Here is a 24,716-nt window from a genome sequence, read left to right on the forward strand (position 1 = left end):
CGAGGTATGTTTTTTGCGTTATAAATTGAATTATGAACAAAAATATAAATAAAAAACAAAAATATCGTCTCTGGCTTTCTTTAAATTTTCCTGTAACAAAGAACACTGACCTCACTCACCTCATTAGGATGTTTGCACTATTTTTAAGTGAATAACATTATAGACCATTGTTGGACATTGTATTATAATTTATAAAAAAGTGTAAATGCTAAACACCAAAGTTTTTTATCACTAAAACCTTCCACATATTATCTTACAATCAATTCTTCAAAAGCTCAACAAAGTACCAGAAATTTATACATAAGACCACATTTTTTTCATAATACTCTTTGTAAGGTCGATCTTTGAAACCTATTATGCGCTCTGAACTCCAGACACCTGCTATTAGCGAAGTTTAAAAGTTGTTTGTTTATTAAACGCTCTGCCTAAATATAATACATCCTGCTTTACGGTGTTAGATGGTCCGCACGAGGAGTCAAGTTGAAGGCGCGTGAATGCGATGTGATAAAAGGGCGTGTTGTAGTTGTGGCGTGCCAGTCTCAAGTATACCTGCATACTGCGCGGGCGCACGGCACTCGCGCGTTCATTTACGAATTTCGATTAAGCAGCGCCCCCACCAATAGTATCGGACACCGCCGTCCATTCGTATAGTGTTGTGATCTCACTGGAAAGGCTTGGAGCCCATCAACAAACACTCTTAGGTGAGATTATGATGATACAAGCTATTATGAAACCATCGTTCAGTATCATGTGACTGATTACAGCATTCTATTAAAATATAATAAATCCCTTAATCAATTTAATTTATATGTTATAATCTTTTTTACTTTAAACACTAGAAAGCATTCAAACTGACCTTGTGACGAAATTCTTAATTGTAAAACTCAAAGGTTAATTTTTATACGTTAACATTCATATTGGAAATTTCTCGCTTTAAAAGGAATTATATTCATGGCCACATAGTTAAGATGCAATTAAATATAACTATAAAATATATATATTAATTACTATGTAAATAAATATATAATACAATGCACATAAAATATAATATAGAGAATTGCGATATATGTGATTAAATTCAGCGAAGTATCACATGTATGGGTAGATTTAAATTATACGTTTTGAAACAGTGTTATAAAAATAATTACTGTTCGAGAGTTAATTATACGATAAAGACAGTTTAAAGCTAATCTTTGACCGTATAATAATCAACGTAACCTGTTATATCTTATTTCTATATTCCATAAAACAAATAAAGAGCCTTTATGATGTATGGTGTCGGGGTATGCCAGTAAATTATAATATGATTCGTAGCCGTAATGAAAAACGTTCATTAAACGCAATAGTCTAAGAAAGGAGATTGGTTTTGAAGCCAAGGATCCACCAAGGCGTTTCGTAGACGTTAGTATTCCCAGTGCGTGAGGCGCGAGGCGGTGGACGTGTATCGTAAGGTCGCGACGACTACTTCACATGACATGAGATTTCAGATTAACTGTTAGGGGTTTGATATACCATTATAGGAATATACTACAGTTAGGCATTTGAAATATAATTGTTAGGCGTTCGTAATACATGTATTACGATAACATAGAAATCAATCAATTTGAAATCATTTAAGAATTGATAAGGTTAAAATAACTATTTTCTTTTCTCACTCGTGCGGTCAGTTCTAAAAAACCAATAATCTTTTATATGAATAATAAAGAAAAATAGATGAGAATAGGTTTCTTTAATTGTTGACATGCACATTTATTATTGTTATTATTATTAAATACTATCAAAATCAAGAGATATAAATAAAATTTCTTCAACTCTATTTTTAAATACTAAATTTTCACGCTTATATCAAGTTAGCACAGATAATGAAACATATTGATATGATGTCACTCGGGAAACATAGCACTTGTCTAATTTTTTTAAATCACGATGTTAACATCCCTAGCATAAGTAGTTGCGTCAATTTACAAATGACTTGTGTAAAGATTCTCAAATATAAATAGTATAGCTTAAGATTTTATAATGGCCGATTATTACAATGTATTACTTATAAAATATTTGCCTTTTGAATAGTTTTATACCAACAAAAGATCTTACTTGAACCATCTTCCATTTTCCTCATATAAGTCGGTCAAAAGAGATCATCATTGAACGCTTCATCAACTTACAATGATTACCTGGAAGAACAATAAATACCTTGGCCTCTTCGTGTGGCTTAAAACAAAATATATATAATGATGAAGCTTAGAAAATGGCAACACCCAGTTTAACATGAACGAAGCACATGCCTTATAGATAACATAACCTTCTTTAGATAAAAACCATCTAAACATAACCTAAATTAAGCGAAGATGGCATTGACAGTTAATAATAATACAGAACGAACAAAATTTTCACATTCACTTAAAACCGCTATAAAGATAAATGAAATCGGAAATTTATTATTTCATAATAAACATGACAGCGCTTAACAAATATTATGATTATTTATTTTCGTAAGAATTTGTAAATTTCTGATAGAATATATTTGTTCGATCTTAATTTTCCTATCATCAATATCCAAGAACCGTTGAAACTAGAAAGATGAATACTATAAGCAATTATACAATGAAGCTAGCTAAAACTATTTGGATAAAAAAAAATGTAACAAGGTTCAATTAGTACTGAGAAATTTACTGATAGAAAAGATAAAACTAATTTCATGGTGAGATTTAATTAACATAATTATCCGTAGCAAGGTTAATTTGGACTTGTCGATGGTTCCACAAACTGATTGTTTGAGTAAACAATTCCGATACTCTACCATTAAAGCCTCTGTATAAGGTACACGAATAAGGAAATTTTATCGGAAAATCGTGAAGCAATCACTATCATGAAGAAAATTAATTGTTATACAAATTGTTTTAAGGCCACTATTGTAAATCTTATTGCATTTTCATCATGTAATTGGCACTTTTTTTTCTATATCTATATTGAAAATTATATGTAAATTTTATCGATTAACCTTCTGCAAAAACAATACTGATCAAGCCTTTTATATATTCTCAGTTTGAGCATATTTGAAATGTTATTTACATTTTTTTGAGGCCGATTCTCTTAAACTATGTTTAACATTATAACATCCATTAGAGATACAGGATATCCTATTATGAATCAGAGTCCAAAAGACCTTAAGAAACCAAAATTAACCAAATTCTTCGTTCGTATACAAAATCAAATTGTAGGATGTAAAGTTGCTCTATTATGCCGAATTGTAAAACATCTTATATTATTTGTATTTTGCTCTTTTGATACCGGAAAGATGATGATATGTAGATATAAATATAAGTTTAATACCGGTTACCATTAATGTTCCTCACTAACTGGTTTGATGCTAAGATGAAGTAACAAATTATTATCAAACACGATCGCTATGTATTGACATTTATACAACAATGATTCCATGAAATAGTGACAGCGATCATTAGTTAGATATTTACAGAGACACTTGTATATAAACACATTAACACCACACACCAGCTGACTTATTTGATACTTACATCCTTATTATTACGGTTACGTAGAAACATCAAATATAGCGATGAATTCAAAATATTACTAAGGTAAATATAGTCCTAGGACGGTAATCCTTGAATGACCATTATCCAATAGGAAGTGTTCCTTGCTTACGATATTTTTAGCCTCGCTGTGTTTCTGATCATCGCTTGTCATATGATAAGCAGAATTCTGTTAAGTGATGATGTGGACATGTCAGATTGCTATACGATGGTGTGTGTGCATCACGTCCGTTACGGCCTCGTAAGTTGGACCGACGACGCCTGTAAATGTTTACATTTGAGCCGGTGGCGGTCCGAGTACCAGAGGCGCAACGACCACTGATTAGTTGCAAAATGATCGCGCCCGAATTGAGTTCAGGGTCGAGCGTGTTGCCTCCGGGTGTTGCGCAAGTCTGCACTCACCCGTCCGACAATAAACGACTGTCTACGCCGCCGCTGTTAACTTCCATCTCGGATCGAGACAGTTAAAATAGAACCGTTTTAACTATAGTTTTCGTAAACGTGACCTGAATAACTTAAAATAAGTTGCCGATTACAAGACAAGATAGGCTTAAAAAAAATAACGCTGTAAACTCGATTATGGGAAACAACTTTCGATTAATATTCAATGAATAAATGAAGTCGGTTAGAAAGATGGCAGCAGCCAAGTTATGAGTAAAAGTTACAAATGAATATTAATAAAGCAAGTAGTGGGCAAGTAGTAGTGAGTTATAAATAAAGGCTTTATAAAAATGACATTTTCTTTAGTAGCAATCCCCTGTGTATCATTTAGTTACGCTCTACTTTCAACGTAAATATTACGTAAAAGATTACTCGACAACTTGTATAGACTTCCACATTTACAAATAATATACAACAGAAACATAATGGTTTTACTTACATAAATCTTTAACTTTGTAGTATTGATAACATTCTAAACACAATTTCGGCGTCCCGCTCTATGCAACAGCATAAAATTTGAAATATTGTAAAAAACCAATACACAAATAGTTCATATAAATAATTTCGTTATACAAATTCTTGTCCTTGCTGAATATTTGACATAATTCTTATAAATTCACTATGTTTTCTATTAAGGTTAATGTTTTAATAAAATGGTTATTCAAGAGTAGAAATTTTGTAATCATTTAATAAGCACTCCTTTGTTTCACACAATTCGTATGAATTTGACCAAACAATGCTCGTTTGTAACGTGTAAAAAAAAATATCAGAAAACAATGGCTTAATTTAACAGTTTCGCCCTTGCTTATTTGGATACGTGTCCCAACAAGATAATTTTAATAACATGAAACAAAATTATTATAAAATTATGCATAAATACGAAGAAGTGTAAATCAATACGTCATTACTTCATAATAATATTATATCTTTACAATGTAAATTTATGTAATGATTTTAAACTCGAACAAATTTTTTTATAATTAAAATTTTAAATTTTTAAATACTTTGTCAGTATACAGTATTTAAATTTTTTTCTATCAATTTGTTCAAAAAGTTTATAAAACTCGTTTGAAGTCTAAAACAAAAACACTTTAAATGTGCAAACTAACATAAAAATTAAAATTGAAATAACAGTAATTTCAATATTTTATTCAACGGAAAACTACTTTATGAACGTACAAAGTGTAATTAAATTATTCTCTTAAAATACCTAGCCAAATAGCATCTCTTAAGATACTTTCACAACGTACGACTCGTTACAATTCACTGAAAGTTATTTACAATTACAAAACGGCATTTTATTGGCGTGCAGGCATGCTTCATTGTCAATGTCGCTTACACGCATACGAAGTTCAAACTATCAAAACACTTGACATTAATTTAATTTACAATAAGTAATTGTTGCCATATTTTTACATTTCATTTGTTTTTTTTACATTTCATTTCATGTGCCTTTTAGGTATTTTCAATTTAAATTCGCGTTGCAGTTTATTTTACTGTAATTCTCATAGCTGCTACAAAAAAAAAGTTTTTTTTTATATGTTTGTTCTTCAAATTTGCATGAATCTAACTTAGTTGAGCCTAAAATATTAACTCAAACAAAGAATTTCCTTTTTCACTGCATTTTGTTGTTATAAGTTTATTAGTTATTGTCTTAGTTTTAATATTTAGTAGTGTGTAATAATAAAGTGGCCAATTTTATTACAATAACATATTAAAGTTTTAATTCGTATCAAAATACATATCTAAATTAAATACATTTGATAATATTTCGAATGGTATGAAACTATAAAACTTCAACGTAATTAACGAAACTTTAGATAGTTTTTATTATAATATATTAAATAAAACATTTTTTATAATTTTGTTGTACACAAATATATTAAGTGTGTAAAACCCACAATCACCATGCATATAACATTTCCAAATTTATTACGTGTCAAGTAATTTATCATAGTTTAAATAAAAACAAATACAATACCTAATAAGACTATAAATTATTCGTTAAGCATATTTAATTTTACAATTTAACAGCTGCTCGTAAACAAAATAAATAATTTATCCTTCAAATATTTGTCATTTACACTTAAAGGTTGATGTCAAATATTTTACGGTAACAATAAAAGCTGTGACAGCGCGGGGTCTCAAATCGAAAGAATATGAACGAAAAGATTTCGAAGTAAGAATTGATAATTGTTGTTGAGAAAAGACCAATAGAGCCCGTGTTTTATTTGGACTCAAAGTTAGTAATGATTTAAGAAAGGAATCCTCCTTCGTACATCATTCTATTATATTTTTCATTCATACGATCCTAAATCTACAAGTGTGATCACTTCAAGATACTTATATTAAACAAAACATTTAAACGAAGATGCAAATTTGTATTGGCAATGCGGAGATAGTTCTCTCTTTATATACAACTTATAATACGTATTAGAATCAAACAACACTGACAATATTTGAATTTTTTTCTTTAAAGAAAACGTCGAAACAGTATCGAAGTAAAAATAAAACTATCGACGACGGTGCGTAAATATTCTGAATAGAATTAAATACAAAACTTTACCTGTGTCTTTTACTAATGTTAAATGAACCATGTACGCACCATACGGCAGTAGAATGACAATATGGTTCGGGCTTCCCCACTATATCTTATTTTTTAAATTTATGACTAATATTGCCATCATGCAGGTAATAACCTTATATCTTAGCTTTAAAACCTCTTTGCTATATATCTGTTACTATTTAACAATTATGCTTTCTTTTTATTAAATATGCATACTTTATTTACTAATTCGATATTGTTTTGTCTCAGCTGATCCACTTAGTACTATAGTGATAAGTTACGCGGTAAACAAAACATAAATAGGTAGGTACCTTGTTAAATGTTATAACTAATTTTCCTAGTAGCTTAAATATGACATAAAAAAAACATTATTATTGTCTTGCAAAATAAAATATGATATAATATCAATGAAGTAATAGGCAACCAAATTAATATTATATTTTTGTAATAAACATATAATATTATTATTTTGTAAGTATTTAAACTATTTTTTTTATTTTAAAAATTTTATTACCGTTACAGTAACGAAAATTAAGATTAAACCTACAATGATATTGTTGATTGTCTATGGATGAGATCATTCCTTTGTCTATTTACCGAGAATCGCTATTTTTGACATTTACGACGAGCGATCTGGTAATGGGTAATTGTTTATAAAACACTCCTTTGGATTATATAAAATTAACAAGGGAGACTTCAATTTTATAGTTTTGAGAGCAACTATAAAAGAAATCTGAATATATTTTAATTATTCTATATCAGAGTTTTACAACCAAATACCGATACGTTTATTAAATATTAACACTTGAATTGCGTAAGTCTGTTTTGTAAACATAGCAACGAAATCGATATTATGTCCGAACCCTTATTTAGTTTTAATATAATGGACACCTTATATTCTTTGGTTGCCATATTTTAAAACTAGTAATGTTTGACTTCTGACGTAACGTCGTCGTCGATCGGTTTGACAGGGTACACCTGTTGCTGTTAGCTAAGTCTAAGTGTGGATCGTCACAGTCGTGTGGAATGTGCCCTTTAAATAATATAATATCCGAAGATTGAAAAAAACTGTAAACGGCTGTAGTATTAACGTAGGATTTTTGAATGAGAAACTAGAAACGCTTCTTAATGTGACGACGCAAACTGGTGATAAGCTTGGATATAGAGATGAATAGAATAATATACTTTAATGCACACCACAAAAACGTAATTTATGTAAAGAATGTTACAGAAGAAAGGAGAAATAATCTAAGTTGATACTATCATATTATACGAAGATTTATGAATGAAAAACTGAACACGCTCCGTATTTAGTTGGACGATACAAACTTGTGATAGTTCTATTAATAAAAATACTGAATAGCTCACTTAAAATACATAATTGATATTGTTTTAGTGGAGTAAGCAGAAATAAATAATTACTTTGTAACATTTGTTAATTCATATTTGTTTTAAAATAATAATAATTAAATAAGACTCATTAAAATATGTTATGGCATTGAAAATTCTAATTAGAAAAAAATATTTACTTTATAATTACGTATTGCCAAAATACCTGACAGTGGCATTAAATATTATGTTGCCACAGACGCAACAGGTGCAAATGCAACTAAATATAATATACCAACCGACCCTAATAGTATTCTTATTTGTAAAACTTGTTTATGTACAATTTTATAGTTCGGATAATGTCTTCTTGCAAGCGAAGAGTTCTCACTGCAAGCAACCGCGACTCAGACAGTTCCACATTACGTAAAGCAACGTGCAGCCAATGACCCACTTAGGAGATTACTAAGCTAACGACAATAAAACTATATTAATGAAATAAAAAAAAACACACACACACCTACTTAGAATCTATCTGCATTAAATTTTGTTCCAATTACAAATTCATATGATTGTGATAATTTTTTTTATGTTGTAATAATGACATTCTTACAACACAACCCACTTACAGAGCAACAACGGCTCTTTATTATCTGTGATATAGTCATATGATAATGCCAAAGAAGATATTTTTAAGGTATGTTAAAGAAGCAAAATCGGACAGCACTTTTATTATAAATTTCGTCAACAATAACATGAGCAAAGCATTACTTGCATTACCACACATTTCTATATAAGTGCTGCAATCTAACGAATCGTGTGATTAATTCGATGTTATTATCGTAGTCTGTTTATACACTTACATATCTACTATCTAATCGAAAGCTGATAAATAGGTATGTAACTATAAAACATTTTGTGCTGACATATAGGACGTGAAAAAATGTTTCGCTGCATTGTATAAGTGCGTTGTCACAGACTTATGTCTGCGGCACGTATGCAACGACTTCATTTAACTACCGTGATAATAAAAACCTTTGAGATAATAATATTGATAATTTTAAAATTTTAAACCCCTTATCAATTTAAATTATTAAATTACATATAGTAACAGTTAATAACATCGGTTAACAAACTAAGGCGTGTTCATATATAATTTGATAACTATATCTTAGTGAATATTTATGACTTTCATCGTCACGCAGACGGCTGATAACAAACTAAAGCAGACAGACAACACTAGAAAGGTTATTGCGTTAAATATAAAAATTTCTGTACAGGATCAACTAATTTAATATGTACGAGTAAAAACATTTAATCTCGTGTGCAAATACGTCATGTTAATTAAAATTACAATAATGTTTATTATTGAATTAAACTATTTATAAGTAAAGTACTTGTCATTTAATAAAGGTAGTTTAAAAAAAATATTTAATATCGGAGTTTTTTTTTATATTAAGCACATTTGGACACATATCCTCTTTATTAATGAAAATAGGTTTTATAATTACCAATAGTCGACTTCAAACACTGATTGACATATTTTATTCTTATAATTGACACACTTTTGTTTTAGTGGTGAAAAGACAATTAGTCGCATTTATGTCAATAAATGTAATAATTTAAAAAATTAGAGACAGGCTTGAACTATATCATAAGTACATATTAAATATAAATAACCAATAAACAGTCGTTTTCCTTCTACAAAGTCTTGTTGAATATATTTATTTACATTAGTATCGAAGAACAAATGGAATAATTGCCACACCAACCATCGAGATCTTAGGAAACAATGACAAACAACATGAAGGGTTACAATCACCATTAGAATAATAACAGAAAAAGGATTATATTTTAAAATTGTGTAAAAATTCTCGAGCTTGTACAGGAAACCGGTACGATCTTGTATATTATTAATAATTTCATTATATTTTACCTAGTCTTCGTAGTTTTTATTATAGTGTGGAACATAAAAGGGGCCATTATAATAATTATCTTATGAATATACATTGGAGCCATTTTATGTATATATGACAGATATTGCCTCACTATTTTACTTAATACATATTTGTTTGCAATGTTTAATTTGCTATATTTATTTTAAATGTAGAATCAAGTCCTATACCAACATGGAAGAGTATTAGGTTTTCGTTAATATTGTAGAGATATTTCATTTCATAGAAATAAAGTATGAAAGCAGTAACTTGTTTTTGTACTATATATGTACTTTTTACAATTATTTATCTTAATTCATAATCATTATCATAAATTGGTGGCAATTTAAGTCTAATATCTTAATACACTGAGTTGTATTCCAGTGTCGTATGTACAATACGCTGAAATCGGTCAGATAAGGACAGCTTAAAATTGAAAGAAGTATAATTGACCTGCATCATATAACTCATTACGGTTTCTAAATTAAAAAAATACATAAAATAATGCAATGATTATTTTTATTGTCTTAGATCGCTATCCTTAGACCCGCGAGTGGAAGCTGTTTGCCAATATAAAATTAAGGTAAACTCCCAAATCTTTATTCATAAGATATAAAAATTAAAAAGAAAACATAAAAATAGTTTTCAACTAATATTTATTGTAGAATAAAAAATCTATATATTTCTTACATAAGTGATTTCTAGAGTAAATTTTTTAAATTATCTTTTGTTTTATTAATATACACGAAACATAACATTGTAAAACATCAGGATTTTAAATAATCTACTTTAGGTAAATTATTATATTTATCTTAATTATACAATAGGAATATAAATTTTTAGCATCAATTTTATGATAACATAGAAAGTTACGTATTTTTATGAAAATATAGGTATATTAGGTAATTACACGTGAATTAAAATATTTTAATATTTTTACGACATTTGATGAATGAGGTCAAGGTTTTTTAATCTGTGCGAATGTATGTGTATGTCATATGAAATTACGCCATCTATCGAAAAAGCGAAGCAACATCATCAAAAGTCAGTTCTCACTTCTCAGAGAGTGACTAATAATAAGTAATATGCAAGGTTCGATATGAGTATAAAATAATACTTAGAATCAATTATAGCCACCAAATTTCAATTAACATCAAACGAACCGCTAGGTAATTCCTAAAAATATGTAAAGTAAAATGGAAAATGTTACTATCATTAACTGATAGTACGGTGTGTTTCTGTTTCATATTACCTCTTGTGTCAGTGTAACTCAAAGTCTCGAGGTAATTCGTTATCTCATAGTTCATATCACCTCATTTAATCACTGTTAATTTTACGTGACTAACCAATACCGTTTTCTTTCAGATCACACTAAAATGGCTCTAATATTGCAGTATATAAATGATATGCATATATTTATGGATAAGTATGGAGGTAAGCAATAAGATTTTTATATGATATACTACTGGAAAAGATATAATTAACATCTGTCCTAAAAAAATTACTAATATACACATAGTATCCAAATAAACTTAGTTTTAAAAGGTTGATAAGCTAATAATATATATTCCAAGTAAATCAGTTTTTTTACTAGTTTTTTATATTTTATTACTATAAAATTGGTACCAAATTATTTTGAAATATGTATATAATTAAACATTAATATATTTGATAAAATTTTCTTTTTAGTTTATATTGATTTCTATTTAATGTCCAATATAATTACAGAACATTAAATATTCAAACAAATTTTATGTTTTAATGTACTAATGAGCTTGGCAAATTGCACAGAATTTGTCAATGATGTCACCATATGAAAATGCATATTTATAGATTGTTACAATATATGCACTTAAATATAAAGATATACATATAGTTATATATCTTTATATATATATAATATACAAACAAAACACCTCATTTAACATTACTGTGCAGCAAAATAAAAAGTATATATAAATATCCCTAATTTTTTTTTATGTGTTTAATGCTCAATTTGAAACCTTATGAAGCACTTTACACAACTTTTGTTAGAGATCAAGGGGTGTGTAAAGTGAAGTAAGTACTTAGAGAAGTATAGGTAGGAAATTCAACCTGTTGAAGAATTATTTATACAATTCATGTTTTGCCTCATATACAGGTTGTATTGTTTAACATCAAGGTGTTTTTATATAATTTCCAAGTAACCATTTTAATTATAATCTGTAATTGTACTAGTTTTTATTTTAATTTGCAAATGTCACAATCAATAGATTTAATGAAGGGAAACCATCAAATGAATCATTTAATTTTGTTTTATTGAATAATAGCCATTTATAAAAAGATGGGTCAGATAATTTGTGTTGGCACACTATAATAGAAGTGATTTATAAAATTAATTTTGTATTCCAGATCCTAGGACAAATCCATGGTTACTCATGAGCTCACCATTTCCTACTTTATTGATATGTCTTAGTTATGTTTATCTAGTCAAGGTGAATATATTTTTATTGTAAACATACTCTATATTAATATATGATATGTTTAGTTGTTGTTTATATGACAATGTGTATTGGTTTCAGGTTCTTGGGCCACGTTTCATGGAAAATAGAAAACCTTATGAATTAAAAAACTTATTAATAGCTTATAACTTTTTACAAGTTGTTTTTAGCACATGGCTTTTCTATGAGGTGAGATAACTGCATGTTTTGCTTATATGACTCTGTTAATGCACACTATTGTTCTTGTGTTGTTTTGAAGGTTGTATTTTGATTGAGTTTACAACAACTTGAATGTATTGTCTGTCATAATTTTTTACACTAGCAACACCTAAATGTCAATATGAAATAAAATATAATTCTTATTTTTTATTAGTATATGTTTAAACAAATTTAATATCTTTAAATCTAACAAGTTTAACTGTTTGAGTTCATATTTTTATGTGTTTTCAAATTGTTTCATAAAACTGATTGATAGACCATTAAAAAAGTTGTAAATGATTTATTGAAGATATATAAACAACATTAATATATGTACTTTAACGGAATGTAAAAAAAAAAAAAACTATAATTTTTCGCGTATTTATAGGAGACTAATAAACATTACTGAAATAAATAACATAAAAAAGAAATTTATAGCATAATAACTTACTATGTAGCAGTTTGCTGTTAAGATCCAGTGCTGAGAGTGTATTATTTTAACTTTACCGCAAGTATTGTGGTAACTTCTTTTTTTGAGGCAATATAGTTTTCTCGTGGTGCAGTAAGTTTCTCTAGCTTTGGTTATTTATGTTATTTGCAATGTACCCAGAGCATGATGGGAGGCTGGCTGGGCCATTACAGTTTTCGATGTCAACCAGTGGACAGATCAAACAATCCTATAGCTATTAGAGTAAGTGATGAACCAAACGTCACTGTACATAGACATGATCATGATGTATATAGCTCTACAGTATAATGTGTACTTTATACTAACACGTAATGCGTTTAATACCAGATTGTTCTGCGATCTATTTGGTATGGCATTAGATACATATATATGCAGGTGGTGTAAAATTAACATGGGTCCGGTGTGGGAATTGTTTCAGATTGGTGCTGCCGGTTGGTTCACAGGCAGGTATAGCTTTCAATGTCAGCCGGTGGACCACTCCAAACATCCACAAACTATGAGGGTATTTAAATTGTTGTATCATAATATAATCCCTACAGCGGCTGAATCCAGATTGTTTTAAACGAAATAGATGTGTTATCATAATTAATTGTTTATTAAAAACATATCAAGCGATTGTAAAATCCATTTTATCTCACAAATATTTACCAATACATCATGATTATCATTTGTAAAATCTTTTTCATATTAAATCATTTTGCACAATACATTCGCATGAGATATTGAAACGCTTTAGTAATTTAGGCTTTGCCAGTTTTTAATTTTAATTTAACGGCTTCCATGATAGATATTTAAATGTTATCACAATCATTCAGCGAGACATTTCACAGTGTAGATATCATGACATACCACGATTTATTTATAATTTTTTTCATAATATTTTACGAAACTATGCCACGATCCAATTTTTATGTAAGACTAAATATTGAATGGCGACATCCAATATAATTAATTCAAATTATTTCATATCATTTATATTATGTGTAGATTAGAACATCTTAGACAGTTATACAATCATTCTAGATGTTTTGTTCCAGTTTATAATAGTTTATTTTACAAGCTCTTGATTAACATAGTTTTTTTTTTATTAATATGAAGAGTGTTGTAACATTTGAAGTACTTGGTAGAGAAACCTTTTATTAAATGAAGTATTAAAAGCTTTTATTTCAAAGTTAGGCATATTTAAAAATGATTGAGTGAAACAATGCTAATTAATGTTTAAAATAATTCCAGATGGTTCATGCTTGCTGGTGGTATTACTTCTCAAAATTCACTGAATTCTTCGATACGGTGAGTTGGTTTGTAATTGCTTTGTATAAATTCTAATGATATGTTGAAATGTTATACAAAAAAGTTTTTATTCCGTTTTCAACATATTTATTCTTATACATTACAAATTTTTACCGTATTATATATTTCAGTTTTTTTCCATAAATTCTATCAAACAAATTTTATCACGTATCAGTGAAACGTTTAATACAACACGTACATACGTTTTCAATGTTTTGACTTTAACTCATTTTTATATAATGAAAAAATATTTTGAATTTAGAACATATATAAAATTGATTTTTTTTATTAAATTTGAAATTGGAACATTTCTGTATTTGTTTGCGACAGATCTTCTTTGTGCTAAGAAAGAAATTCGATCACGTGTCAACCCTCCATGTAATACACCACGGCGTGATGCCGATGTCGGTCTGGTTCGGTGTCAAGTTCACACCTGGCGGCCATTCTACGTTCTTCGGACTTTTGAATACTTTTGTTCACATCATCATGTATACTTACTATATGCTCGCTGCCATGGGACCTCACATGAGGAAATACCTCTGGTGGAAGAAATACCTCACCACCTTACAAATGGTGAGTTGAATTAATATTCATGTAGTTAAACTGAAGTATTATTAATATGAACACTAGTTTGTATATAAGCGATGATACTTTTTGAACCATCGCGGTCGTTCCTAATTTGAATTCTATAACGTTTGTTTACTTTAAATGTAGTAGTATAATATTTTTCTTATGTCTTCTTATATAAAAGTAGTCCTCAAAGGAACCATCGTTAGCTAATATTATATAGATTTCTATTGATTTATGTGAATTGAACTTTATGAATAATAATAATAATATAAACTTATTATATAGTTTATTCATATTCTAGTAGAGTCGTTATGTAATAGTGATGTTGCCACAAACCTATAAAATATAGAACCTGTTTCAAATATATCTCTAGTATCAGGTCGTTAGATTTGTATAGTGAAAATGACTATTTATTCTTATAATTAACCCGGATAAGTGCTTTTTTATAATAATTTATGGTTTAATGTTTGTTGTGTTATAATAAAATATAACATTAAAAATCTTAAGGTGTTGTATGTAGTAAAAAAGTATATAATGGACGATATATTATTCAGTATCAAATTGTTTTGGCAATCCAACGGGTCAAGGTCAATGGCCACATACTACGTGGACTCGACCCAAGGCCATGTGGCATGTAATATATTATAGCCATTATAATATATATGTGTGTGTAATAAAGGAAATGACTAACTACGTTTTTCTATTTAATACAATTCACAAGAATTGTTTTTTTTTTATATATATAGTATTACATTAAAAGTTGTTTTGATAGTTTGTGTACATTATTTGTTTATATTATGCATGGATATTCAAATTGAAGAATTGTTAAATTTTTATATTAAAGTTATTTACATAGTTGAATATAAAATTGAAACAACTGTTTAAAGAAATTTGCAAATATAGTAGGAATGTTATGTATAGGTGGCAACACAGGGCTGTCAAATGTTGCTATATGTATTTAATATTTATTTACAGGTCCAATTTGTTGGTATCATGGTACATGCGTTCCAGCTGTTGTTTATTGAGTGTGACTATCCTCGCGCATTCGTATGGTGGATAGGAATGCATGCGGTCATGTTCTTCTTCCTCTTCAAAGACTTCTACAACCAATCTTATTCTAAACCTAAGGTATGTCGTTTCAGCTGATATAAGAAATTAACTGATGTTAACTTCGAAAAAGAAATAAGATTTAATACTAAACTAAGGTTACACCATCAATAATGAGTAACTATGTAAATTTTCTTCCAGGCTCGTGCCAAGTCACCTGTGCCGGTTCAAACGAAAATTGAAGACGTTATGGACATAACTTATAAGAACGGTGTAAAGAATGGTTATGCTATAGGCCATACAAATGGTCTCGTCCGAGCGAGAACTGTTCTGCCCGCTGGCAATTGACCTCTAAATACCTCACTCTGTGATTCATAGCGTCTACTTGACACAACCCACAAACCCACATTAACCCTCATAATCATGTGAGTTCTTAAGCTCAGTGGAAAATGGACCTTAGGGCAATGGTGCAGGACATACTACTGATTAGAGTTAAATGTGATTTATCTAGTGTATATATAATGGTATCAGTGGTGTAAATTTTATTTTTTATTGATACAATATAGCTAGATTATGTGATCGCATAGCGTTTTGTACTGCTATAAATATATCGCCTGTCATAACCTCCCGCAATGGACTTAATATGTTTGGTGCTGAATTGAAATAACATAGCAACAAATCTATATAATTGTCAATTATTTTGAGTATTATATTGTATTTTCTATAATTTTTAGTGCAATTAGTTTGATTTATACATAATGTTTTTGTAACTTTTTTATTGTAATGTACTGTTTGAACTGAACAAAACGCCGGACACTTTGGGAACAAACCACTACATAGTTTGTTTTAATGCAATGTAAATTTATTAATACATGTAATTCGTGGATTGTTATTGTTTGTTATTGTAAAAATTGTACATAAAGTATAAATACTGTTGCATTGTAATTATCTGGACATATAAAATTACTGTTATTCATGTAGGGTAGTATTAAATTTGTTCCCAGTACAGATTTTGCTCAGCGCTGCCAATATAAGAACATCTCTCGCACTACTCTCTTTATACAAAATGCAATGCTGTTATTTTGTAACACTTAGACGGTTGTGTTGGCTATTTATTTTGTTTAATTTTAATTTTATTTATATACCAAATATATAACGAGGTAACATCCCGATGTCGCTGCAAACTTAGTGTCTTATTTTAGTTTACCAGATAGGTACAAAAATTATTTAGTCAAAATCATGTTTATCGTTAGTTAGATTAATTTGAATTATTATAGTTTGCGGTGATTCTGGATGGGGGGCTTTCTAACGTAATATTTATTGTTACGCGAGTTGCGAGAATGCTTTATATGTGTAACATTGGGCATTCTTCCTCTCAACAAAAAGACATAATTTAACAACGGGTTTGTAGCAATAACCATTGATATTTAAATTCAGTCTTCCGTTTTGATTTGTACTTACCAGATATTAGGTGCTTTGAGTTTTTCGAACAGTTGTTGTTGACTGCGGATAGGCTAAAGCTCGCCATTTTGTAAATATAATTTTTGTTTTATTAGTGATATTGAAATCATTTAATGTAATATTGCAATTTTTATACAAAAATGCAAATAAACTATAAGAATAAATGTTTTATTTTTTTATTTAATCCCTAAATTCATAAAATAAAATATCCTAACCACATTTAATACGTTACACATTTATATATGGAAGACTAGACAAAAAAAAAACATTACAATCATGCTTACATATGAAAATTAAATTATCGATATGCGAGGTAATAACTTTAAAATCTTATATTAAGTACTAAAGTAGACAAAAATTCGTAATATAAATACAACAATACATGGACGTAGTATTACGTTGATTTTGCACAGCGGAATCCTAAATTGCCGGCGGAACTGTCGTCAGTGTTGTGCGAACGCGAGGAACATCGATATCGATAACAGTATGATCGATGGCAGAGATACGAGCCTCCCTTCTTTACTTTTTCTTTGGGCTAAAACAACATAATCCTTAGAAGTTAGTAGTGTGATAGGATTTATTAATTCATATAAATAAAATGCGTTCCAATACCCAAAGTATATTTTTTTATGTAGTTATATAATTTTGTAGACATTACTGAATTAGCTTCATTCGTTTAAATGTCACGAGGCTAATAAGTTTTTTATACTTCGAAAATCAAGACAGGTGACGATAAAACATAAAATACCTAACCTTAAATTTATTTAAACATTAAATACACTTGATTATACTTACATTGTCTTCAGACCAGGAGTCCTCTGTCCATTCCCATACATTCCCAGCCATGTTGTGGAGGCCGAGTTTGTTCTGTTCAAACAGGTGTACTGGATTTGTGCCAACGTAACCGTCTTTCGCGGAATTGTGGTTCGGGAATGTACCTTGCCATATATTTGCCCTTAAACATCATTTATTATTCATATAAGTGTAAAAAAGGAAAGAGGTTACATTTAATTAAAACTATTCAATTCAAATGTATTCTTTTTAGTTTAACAATAAAAAAAGATAATTTATTAAGTCACGTGTATATACCACGAGCTTCTACCCGTGGGTCCAAACGCATGAGCATAATTATCAAAATAACAAATTCAATACTTAATATGTAGCTGTGTATGTAGTTAATTCACTATTACATTAAAATCTGCTTCGCTATAAAGAATTGGCATGATAAAAAATTATAACATGCTTTCTATTAGCTCCAGTGTGTAATTTGCATATGTATATAATAAATTTGAATTAATTTAAAAAAATTTGTTTGTTTTTTTTATCATATAAATTTATATTATCATTTTTATCATATAAATTTATATTACAATTTACTTAAAACTGTAATGAAACCAGAAGTTTTTGTTTTTTTTTTTTTTCTTAAAAATTTTATCTTGTTCGTATGAATATGATGAATTTTGACAAGAAGTATATCATTACAATCTTTTTTTAAATTAAAAAATTAGATTTTTTTCCTGTAATAATGAGAGGTCAATGTTCTTCGTAATTTTAAGACACACCCAGCTCCATTTAATTATATGAAAGCACAAAACATTGTTTTATATGTTAATTACATTTAGTCTTACAATTTTTCTTTATTTAAATTATAAAATATCACATAATTTAAATTTGTACAATTTAATTGAGTTCATACTATTTTTAAAGTTATTATGCGACAAAAACGTTGTTATCTTAAAGATAACATTCATCAGTCATAAGACGGTAAATCTTATAAGACACTTGATTGGATGATCAGATAATGATGCAGAAGGTAATCTTAAAATAAATTTTAATTATGACCTGAATGATAGACTAACGATAATACTATAGTCATTAACTTTACACTTCTTTTGTTTACTCACATATGCTGTCTATCCGGGAACAGTTTGTCACCCCATGGGTATGTTATATTATAATGATCCCCTCGGCAGCCGGCCTCCCATTCAGCTTCAGTTGGCAATCTCGCACCTCTCCAAGCACAGTATGCCTTTGCATCATTCCATGACACATGAGTAACAGGGTGATCCATCAAATCTATTTAAATATGTCTTTTGAATTTCCTTTACTTTGAATGTGAATGAAATGGTGAGTTAGTGATACAACTTATTATTTTCTAGGATCAGACTTCAATACGTCAGTTTGAGGAACAGATATTCTTTCTAAAAAGCTACCTAATGTAGTAGTGTTGTTAGTTATGTGATAATGTAAAAGAATTAAATCATTAACCTGCCACATCAGAGTCCGGACCCAAAGGATGTTTCCAATTGGTACCATAAACTTTGTACCACCATGGTGCCTGCATAACTCGAAAGTCATGCAATTGTTTCTTAAACGTGTTATTCAAAAAAAGTGTGAACACAAAGCTATCACCAAATGTTTCGGCCTCAGTCTTATAATCCGTTGATTCGGTAAAAATTGTAAAATCTCTGTTAGAAACCTCGTATTTGTCTAAGTAAAAACTTTTTAACTGCACAAATTTTTTTGGACCTTCATTATCAGTATCAATGAGTATTTCATCAGTGCCAACCTGGTAGGTACCCGAAGGTATAAGAATCATTTTGGAGGAAACACTATGGGTATTCAATGTATTCCCGTGTTTAATATCAATAGGACATTGATTAGAAGATAATTCATTATAAAAGTTCGTTTTTAAATTTACATGTGAATTACGATTGACGTTACAGCCACACTCAATTTCCGAATTGTGTATAACTTTAAAAAACGTAGAAATAATTAAAATAAAAAAGTAAAACATTATTAATATTTAATAGAAGTACAAAACCGCTAAACTAGTAAAAACGAAAAATAAACATGTCACTTGTCAATTCGTAAACACCTGTTTGACAAATGACATAAGAATTTAAGCGTATACTAATGTTGTATAATAATAATATTTTACAATTTATTTATGATTATTATACTATATGAACAGGAATAGTCGTCAATATTTTACTTCCGGAAAAGTATAATAAAACTTTTTAAAATATAGTTTTATTACTTGTGGGTTAGGTCATTAGCCGTAAACATTAATCTTAATAAATCGTTTAAAACATCCCACATATGATAATAGAAATAATAAACCTTTTCGTTTCGTTATAATAATAACCAAAATTTTCAAAAGCAGATGTTAAAATAACAAAACGTATATTTTTTTGATATTCCCAAGTACACTTTATTCTATCCTGCGTTTCTGACAAAGTATTTTTATCTGGTCTTCTCACTATGGTTTCTGTAAAAAAGATTAATATCCAAAAAACTTTTTATTTAATATCAGATTTAATAGAATTAATATAGTCATCACTGTCCATGTTTATTAGTTCCATATTTGGCATTTTGAAAATAACTGTAAATACTAAGTAAAATAGTACTGTTTACTCTGATTAGCGATTGCTAATCAGATGACTTCGAGACCCTTTTACCTATGATTATAAGTAAAAGGGTCTCGAAGTCATGTTAGACTAAATTAAGACTCTAAAATTAAGATTTTCCTTCATAAATGATTAAGTGCTAGTTTATAATAAGTATGTAACAAAGGAATTTAGAATCTTATCTATTTTCTCATCTTTTGGACAACTGCTCTAATTTTAACCAATATGAAAGGCATCAGTACAGTTTCAAGAATGTAACACAAACGTAGCATCTTCGATGATGGAAGTTCTGTTTCAAGGATTTTTCCACCAAGTAATGTTACCATTTTATACCAATTCAGATTGCTTTGAAAATGTGCTAATTAGTGCAAAGTGTTTGACTTCCGAATATAATTAAAATGTATAAAGTACATGTAAGCTTTCTATTACCTTTGTATCACATTTTTCGATAAACAAACATGAGTATGTCAAGAGTTAATTGTGTTCCTAACGCTTTTTATCTAGGGTAGTCGTTTAGTCTTTCATTATAAATACATTTTCTGATATAATGTTTATTCAATACTTATATTATATATCATGTATGTTATTTCACGATATTTTTCTTTTTTACTTAAATGATCATAATTGATGGTGATAGAGCCTAGCTGTGGGCAAATTACTGCAGTTCAAACATGGGCTGGCTCGACCGGGGAAGTACCACCCTCTCACAGAAGATCGATGTGAAGTAGTCTTATACGGCTGCGTTTCGTTCGATGAGTGAGAGAGCCGCTTGCCCTTTCCGTTTTCCCACCCTTTCCTCTCCCAGTTCCCCAAATAGGGGTGGCAACGCATCCGCAAATTTTTTTGCGAAAGTCCATGGGTGACGGTACTACCTCCATTAGGTAGGCCGTTTGCTCGTTTGTCTCCTTTGACATAAAAAAAACCTTATTGTGTCTTAGGTGCAGGCAGAAGAAATATTAACTTATATTTTAAAAACAGATTGTATCCATAAATTATTAATTTTCAATTTTCATAGAGCTACTAAAGCATGAAAAAAGTATAATAAATGGGTAGTATAATAAAACTCTTTTATTTAAATTATATTTTGTAAAATACAATAAATATTAACCAAATACAAGCCTGTATACGAAAGAAAATATTAAAAAATAAAATGTATATTTTATACCCATCCCTATCAACACCCTGTAAAGCGGTGGCCGTGGGATCCTGTAATAAGATCAACAATTTGTAATATATTTTGTAAGAAAAACAATAAAAGAAGATAAAAATTATTTACAGTTATCACTCAATCTCACCTTAATTAAAATAAATAAGAACTTGAGCTCATCACATGAAGATTTAGTTGCTGAAAATGAATAAAAAAATAAAAATTAAATTCTTACTTGAAAACCATGAAAAACTAGATCAAAAGAAATATAATAGATTAATTGTAATAAAAAAATAGTGCAACTAAATCTTCGGTTAAAACTACTAATGGTTTCTTAATAAAATTAAAATAATAATAATAAAGTAAGGCCTAAATACGTTAAGGTACCTTTTTTATTTGAAACTCATCTAATATCTACAAAAATAAAATATAAATCCTTACAATAGTAGGGGTACAATATCTTCTTGCTTCATCTGACCGTAGTATTTCATTATACCGTCAACATGTCCCATACCCACAACTCCCAAAACTCGAGGTTTTTCAACTAAAAGTCGTTTATATCAATAGGTTAGGGCTTAACACTGATACATAATTACTACGCAAGCCAGTAGTTATGAAAGCTTTATATAATTTTGTTACTTCCATAAACGATAGAGTCACATAAGCATTGATTATATAAAACTAAGTGTATTCTATTTGAGTATGAAATATTATGTTTTAAGAATTATAAGCCTAGAAAAGAATAGAACCGCATTTAGAGTAGTAAGACGGCTTAACATAAATTCTTAAACATTAAATATCGGAAATTCTCACCACTACGAACACATTCTTGCAAAGAAAATGCCAGGCATTTATCTCGTTCGTCGACAAAAACATGAAACACTTTTTTGAACGCGGGCACTTGCCTTGTTATTTCCTCAAACTGAGCATGTACGTAGTCTTTATCTTTATATCTCTCTAATTGGTCTTTGCTACAAACATATATATATGTAATTTTACTTCAAGATGTATTTCATATATGTATCATATTACAAGTTAATTTGTCTTAAGGAAAACCGTTTTATATGAAAGAAAGATATATATCGTACTCTAAAGGCTTTGGATTTGATGTGGTCAGGTGGTAGAGAACTTGTCCAAGCTCTAAGACAGTCAAGGATTGGAACGCCCGAGCTATAGTTATGCGTATCGGCCGATCGCCAAGAAATAATTTGCATCCTGGGATTTTCTTCATCTTGAAATAAAAATCATTTCAAACAGATAAAAATGGTTCACAATAATTCGTTGTTACTAATATTATTCTGGTGCTACCTTTGTAATTATTTAAGTCAAGATATTACTTAATCGGTATAAATTGTTATTAAGTATATAAAATATTAATTAGTATCTCCAAGTGTTCACCTCATGATATGCTCTACGGAATTCCCCTCCTGGAGCTACCCCCAGTTCTTTGGCGATATCAGCGTAGGTTTTTAATAACATGGCGTGAAGCATCCCAGACATAAAGCTCTGCCCTTTAACAGCGTCTCTAGGATAAGGTGAAAGACTGTTAGATTGCTTAAAATACTTCTAAAGAATCACCTATGAATACAATAGAAGGGACATTTCAAGTAAATAAATTTATATTAAATTAAAAATGTTTTATTTAAAAATTATTGTATAAAGTACATGTGACTGAATGTTTCTTATTTAGAGCTATCAATAGAGGACGAAACTAACAAAAGTATGTTTATAAGGTAACAAAATAAGTCTGACAACATATTGTAGTTTAAACTTACTTTATTTTCTGTGCATTTAAATTTTTAGCATCTTCTAAAAACTTTCGGTCATCCAATTCTAAGAGGGATACTCTTTGACGACATAGCTCTATTAGAATCGCATTTGGTTTGAGAACTTTCACAATCTAATAAAAAAAAATTGTATACATACATATTTAAATTGAAATAACACCTATATACAATCTTAGTTAAATAATACAACATTTAATAATATAATAAAGATACAGCTACCCATTACAGTAGGGTACTAGATGACGTTACGTGACGAACCTCAGAAACGTCCTCCACAGACTTTTTACTAAAATGCACGGTACCTAATAATACAACTTTAGCATTGTCATCGTTTTGTAAAAATGTAGCCGAAGGTGGTAATGGTAGACTGGCGGCGTCGCTCGTATTTCTTGCAGCAATGAGTCGAGGAACTACAAAGTTTAATCATTAAAATCACTTATACTAACGAAGAAACTACATATAATGTATTTGATATACATACAGTTGTCAAAAATCTTATGTCCCGTATTTGTAAGCGTCACATAATTATTGTATTTCGAAAATACAATTTGTCTAAGGGCAGAGCATGATGAGAATCTCATTTTTTATAAATAATATCTATACACTGAAATTTTGTTCCCAAAGTTATCATTGTTACATATTGATTTTTATTTAACACATATCCTAAGTCATTTTATCTTCATCTCAATGACACACTGCTGTTATTTTCTTTTAATTCTCCCTACAAATGTTATTCGAATAAAAAAGATTCTATTAAATACTAATGGAGACTTTTTTTATTTCTCGTTTGACGGAATTCTTTTAAAGAGGATTTGTGAACAGGATAGGAACACCCTATTTCAATTTTGAATGCGAACTACAAACAACAAGCCTTAATTATTCTACTAAATGCTTTTCTGAAAATTCATATAGCATTACAAATGCGGATAGAATTTGAGAAATATGAAGGCAATAATTTCAAATTTATTTACAATGATAATTTAAATTAGACAATAAAATTAAAAACAGAATGCATCGTAGCTGAGTAAATATAAAT

At 29.2% G+C, this 24,716-nt stretch overlaps 4 protein-coding genes across 10 annotated transcripts in view; 1 reads left to right on the forward strand and 3 right to left on the reverse strand.

Moving 5' to 3' along the window:
* The first annotated feature begins 526 nt into the window (after window positions 1-526).
* LOC116765592 (elongation of very long chain fatty acids protein AAEL008004-like) lies at window positions 527-17,500 on the forward strand. 6 transcript variants are annotated; one of them, XM_061522083.1, is made up of 10 exons: window positions 527-701; window positions 11,187-11,255; window positions 12,213-12,295; window positions 12,383-12,490; window positions 13,110-13,190; window positions 13,387-13,470; window positions 14,202-14,258; window positions 14,589-14,831; window positions 15,804-15,956; window positions 16,077-17,500. In XM_061522083.1, the coding sequence occupies exons 2-10, from the start codon at window positions 11,198-11,200 to the stop codon at window positions 16,221-16,223; spliced, it is 1,014 nt and encodes a 337-aa protein (XP_061378067.1). In that variant the 5' UTR covers window positions 527-701; window positions 11,187-11,197; the 3' UTR covers window positions 16,224-17,500. The 6 variants fall into 6 exon arrangements, with proteins under 6 accessions (XP_061378067.1, XP_032511010.1, XP_032511006.1 ...); XM_032655115.2 differs by lacking the exon at window positions 13,110-13,190 and adding an exon at window positions 10,353-10,404 and having other exon boundaries at window positions 529-701; XM_032655119.2 differs by lacking the exon at window positions 13,387-13,470 and having other exon boundaries at window positions 528-701.
* On the reverse strand, window positions 17,497-20,186 carry LOC116765591 (formylglycine-generating enzyme). Its single transcript, XM_032655113.2, has 4 exons — window positions 19,605-20,186; window positions 19,241-19,412; window positions 18,132-18,291; window positions 17,497-17,871 (listed from the first exon to the last, which is right to left on the reverse strand). Exons 1-4 carry the CDS (start codon window positions 20,131-20,133, stop codon window positions 17,731-17,733), a joined length of 1,002 nt encoding a protein of 333 aa, XP_032511004.2. The 5' UTR covers window positions 20,134-20,186; the 3' UTR covers window positions 17,497-17,730.
* The window catches only part of LOC116766024 (uncharacterized), a 78,676-nt gene continuing 71,873 nt past the window's right edge, over window positions 17,914-24,716 (reverse strand). The window contains exon 5 of the mRNA XM_061522085.1: window positions 17,914-17,925. Within this exon, the coding sequence (XP_061378069.1) occupies window position 17,925 (1 nt within the window). The 3' untranslated portion in view covers window positions 17,914-17,924. The remainder of the gene's footprint in view (window positions 17,926-24,716) is intronic.
* On the reverse strand, window positions 21,797-24,394 carry LOC116765853 (traB domain-containing protein-like). Of its 2 annotated transcripts, XM_032655476.2 has the most exons (9): window positions 24,162-24,394; window positions 23,939-24,090; window positions 23,669-23,793; window positions 23,292-23,418; window positions 22,982-23,124; window positions 22,707-22,864; window positions 22,335-22,437; window positions 22,042-22,091; window positions 21,797-21,952 (listed from the first exon to the last, which is right to left on the reverse strand). In XM_032655476.2, the coding sequence occupies exons 1-8, from the start codon at window positions 24,259-24,261 to the stop codon at window positions 22,085-22,087; spliced, it is 915 nt and encodes a 304-aa protein (XP_032511367.1). In that variant the 5' UTR covers window positions 24,262-24,394; the 3' UTR covers window positions 21,797-21,952; window positions 22,042-22,084. The 2 variants fall into 2 exon arrangements, with proteins under 2 accessions (XP_032511367.1, XP_032511366.2); XM_032655475.2 differs by lacking the exon at window positions 22,042-22,091.

This window comes from Danaus plexippus, chromosome 11, assembly GCF_018135715.1.
Source record: "Danaus plexippus chromosome 11, MEX_DaPlex, whole genome shotgun sequence".
Lineage (NCBI taxonomy): Eukaryota > Metazoa > Arthropoda > Insecta > Lepidoptera > Nymphalidae > Danaus > Danaus plexippus.

Coding starts and splice junctions, on each gene's coding strand:
- LOC116765592 (XM_061522083.1), top strand. CDS start 11,198: ATGGCTCTAATATTGCAGTATATAAATGATATGCATATATTTATGGAT. Junction 12,491..13,109: donor GCACATGGCTTTTCTATGAG/GTGAGATAACTG, acceptor CAATGTACCCAG/AGCATGATGGGAGGCTGGCT. Junction 14,259..14,588: donor TCACTGAATTCTTCGATACG/GTGAGTTGGTTT, acceptor TGTTTGCGACAG/ATCTTCTTTGTGCTAAGAAA.
- LOC116765591 (XM_032655113.2), bottom strand. CDS start 20,133: ATGTTTTACTTTTTTATTTTAATTATTTCTACGTTTTTTAAAGTTATA. Junction 18,292..19,240: donor TTCCCGGATAGACAGCATAT/GTGAGTAAACAA, acceptor ATGATGTTTAAG/GGCAAATATATGGCAAGGTA. Junction 17,872..18,131: donor ACTCCTGGTCTGAAGACAAT/GTAAGTATAATC, acceptor ATGTTGTTTTAG/CCCAAAGAAAAAGTAAAGAA.
- LOC116765853 (XM_032655475.2), bottom strand. CDS start 24,261: ATGAGATTCTCATCATGCTCTGCCCTTAGACAAATTGTATTTTCGAAA. Junction 24,091..24,161: donor ACATAAGATTTTTGACAACT/GTATGTATATCA, acceptor TAAACTTTGTAG/TTCCTCGACTCATTGCTGCA. Junction 23,125..23,291: donor TCCGTAGAGCATATCATGAG/GTGAACACTTGG, acceptor TTTTATTTCAAG/ATGAAGAAAATCCCAGGATG.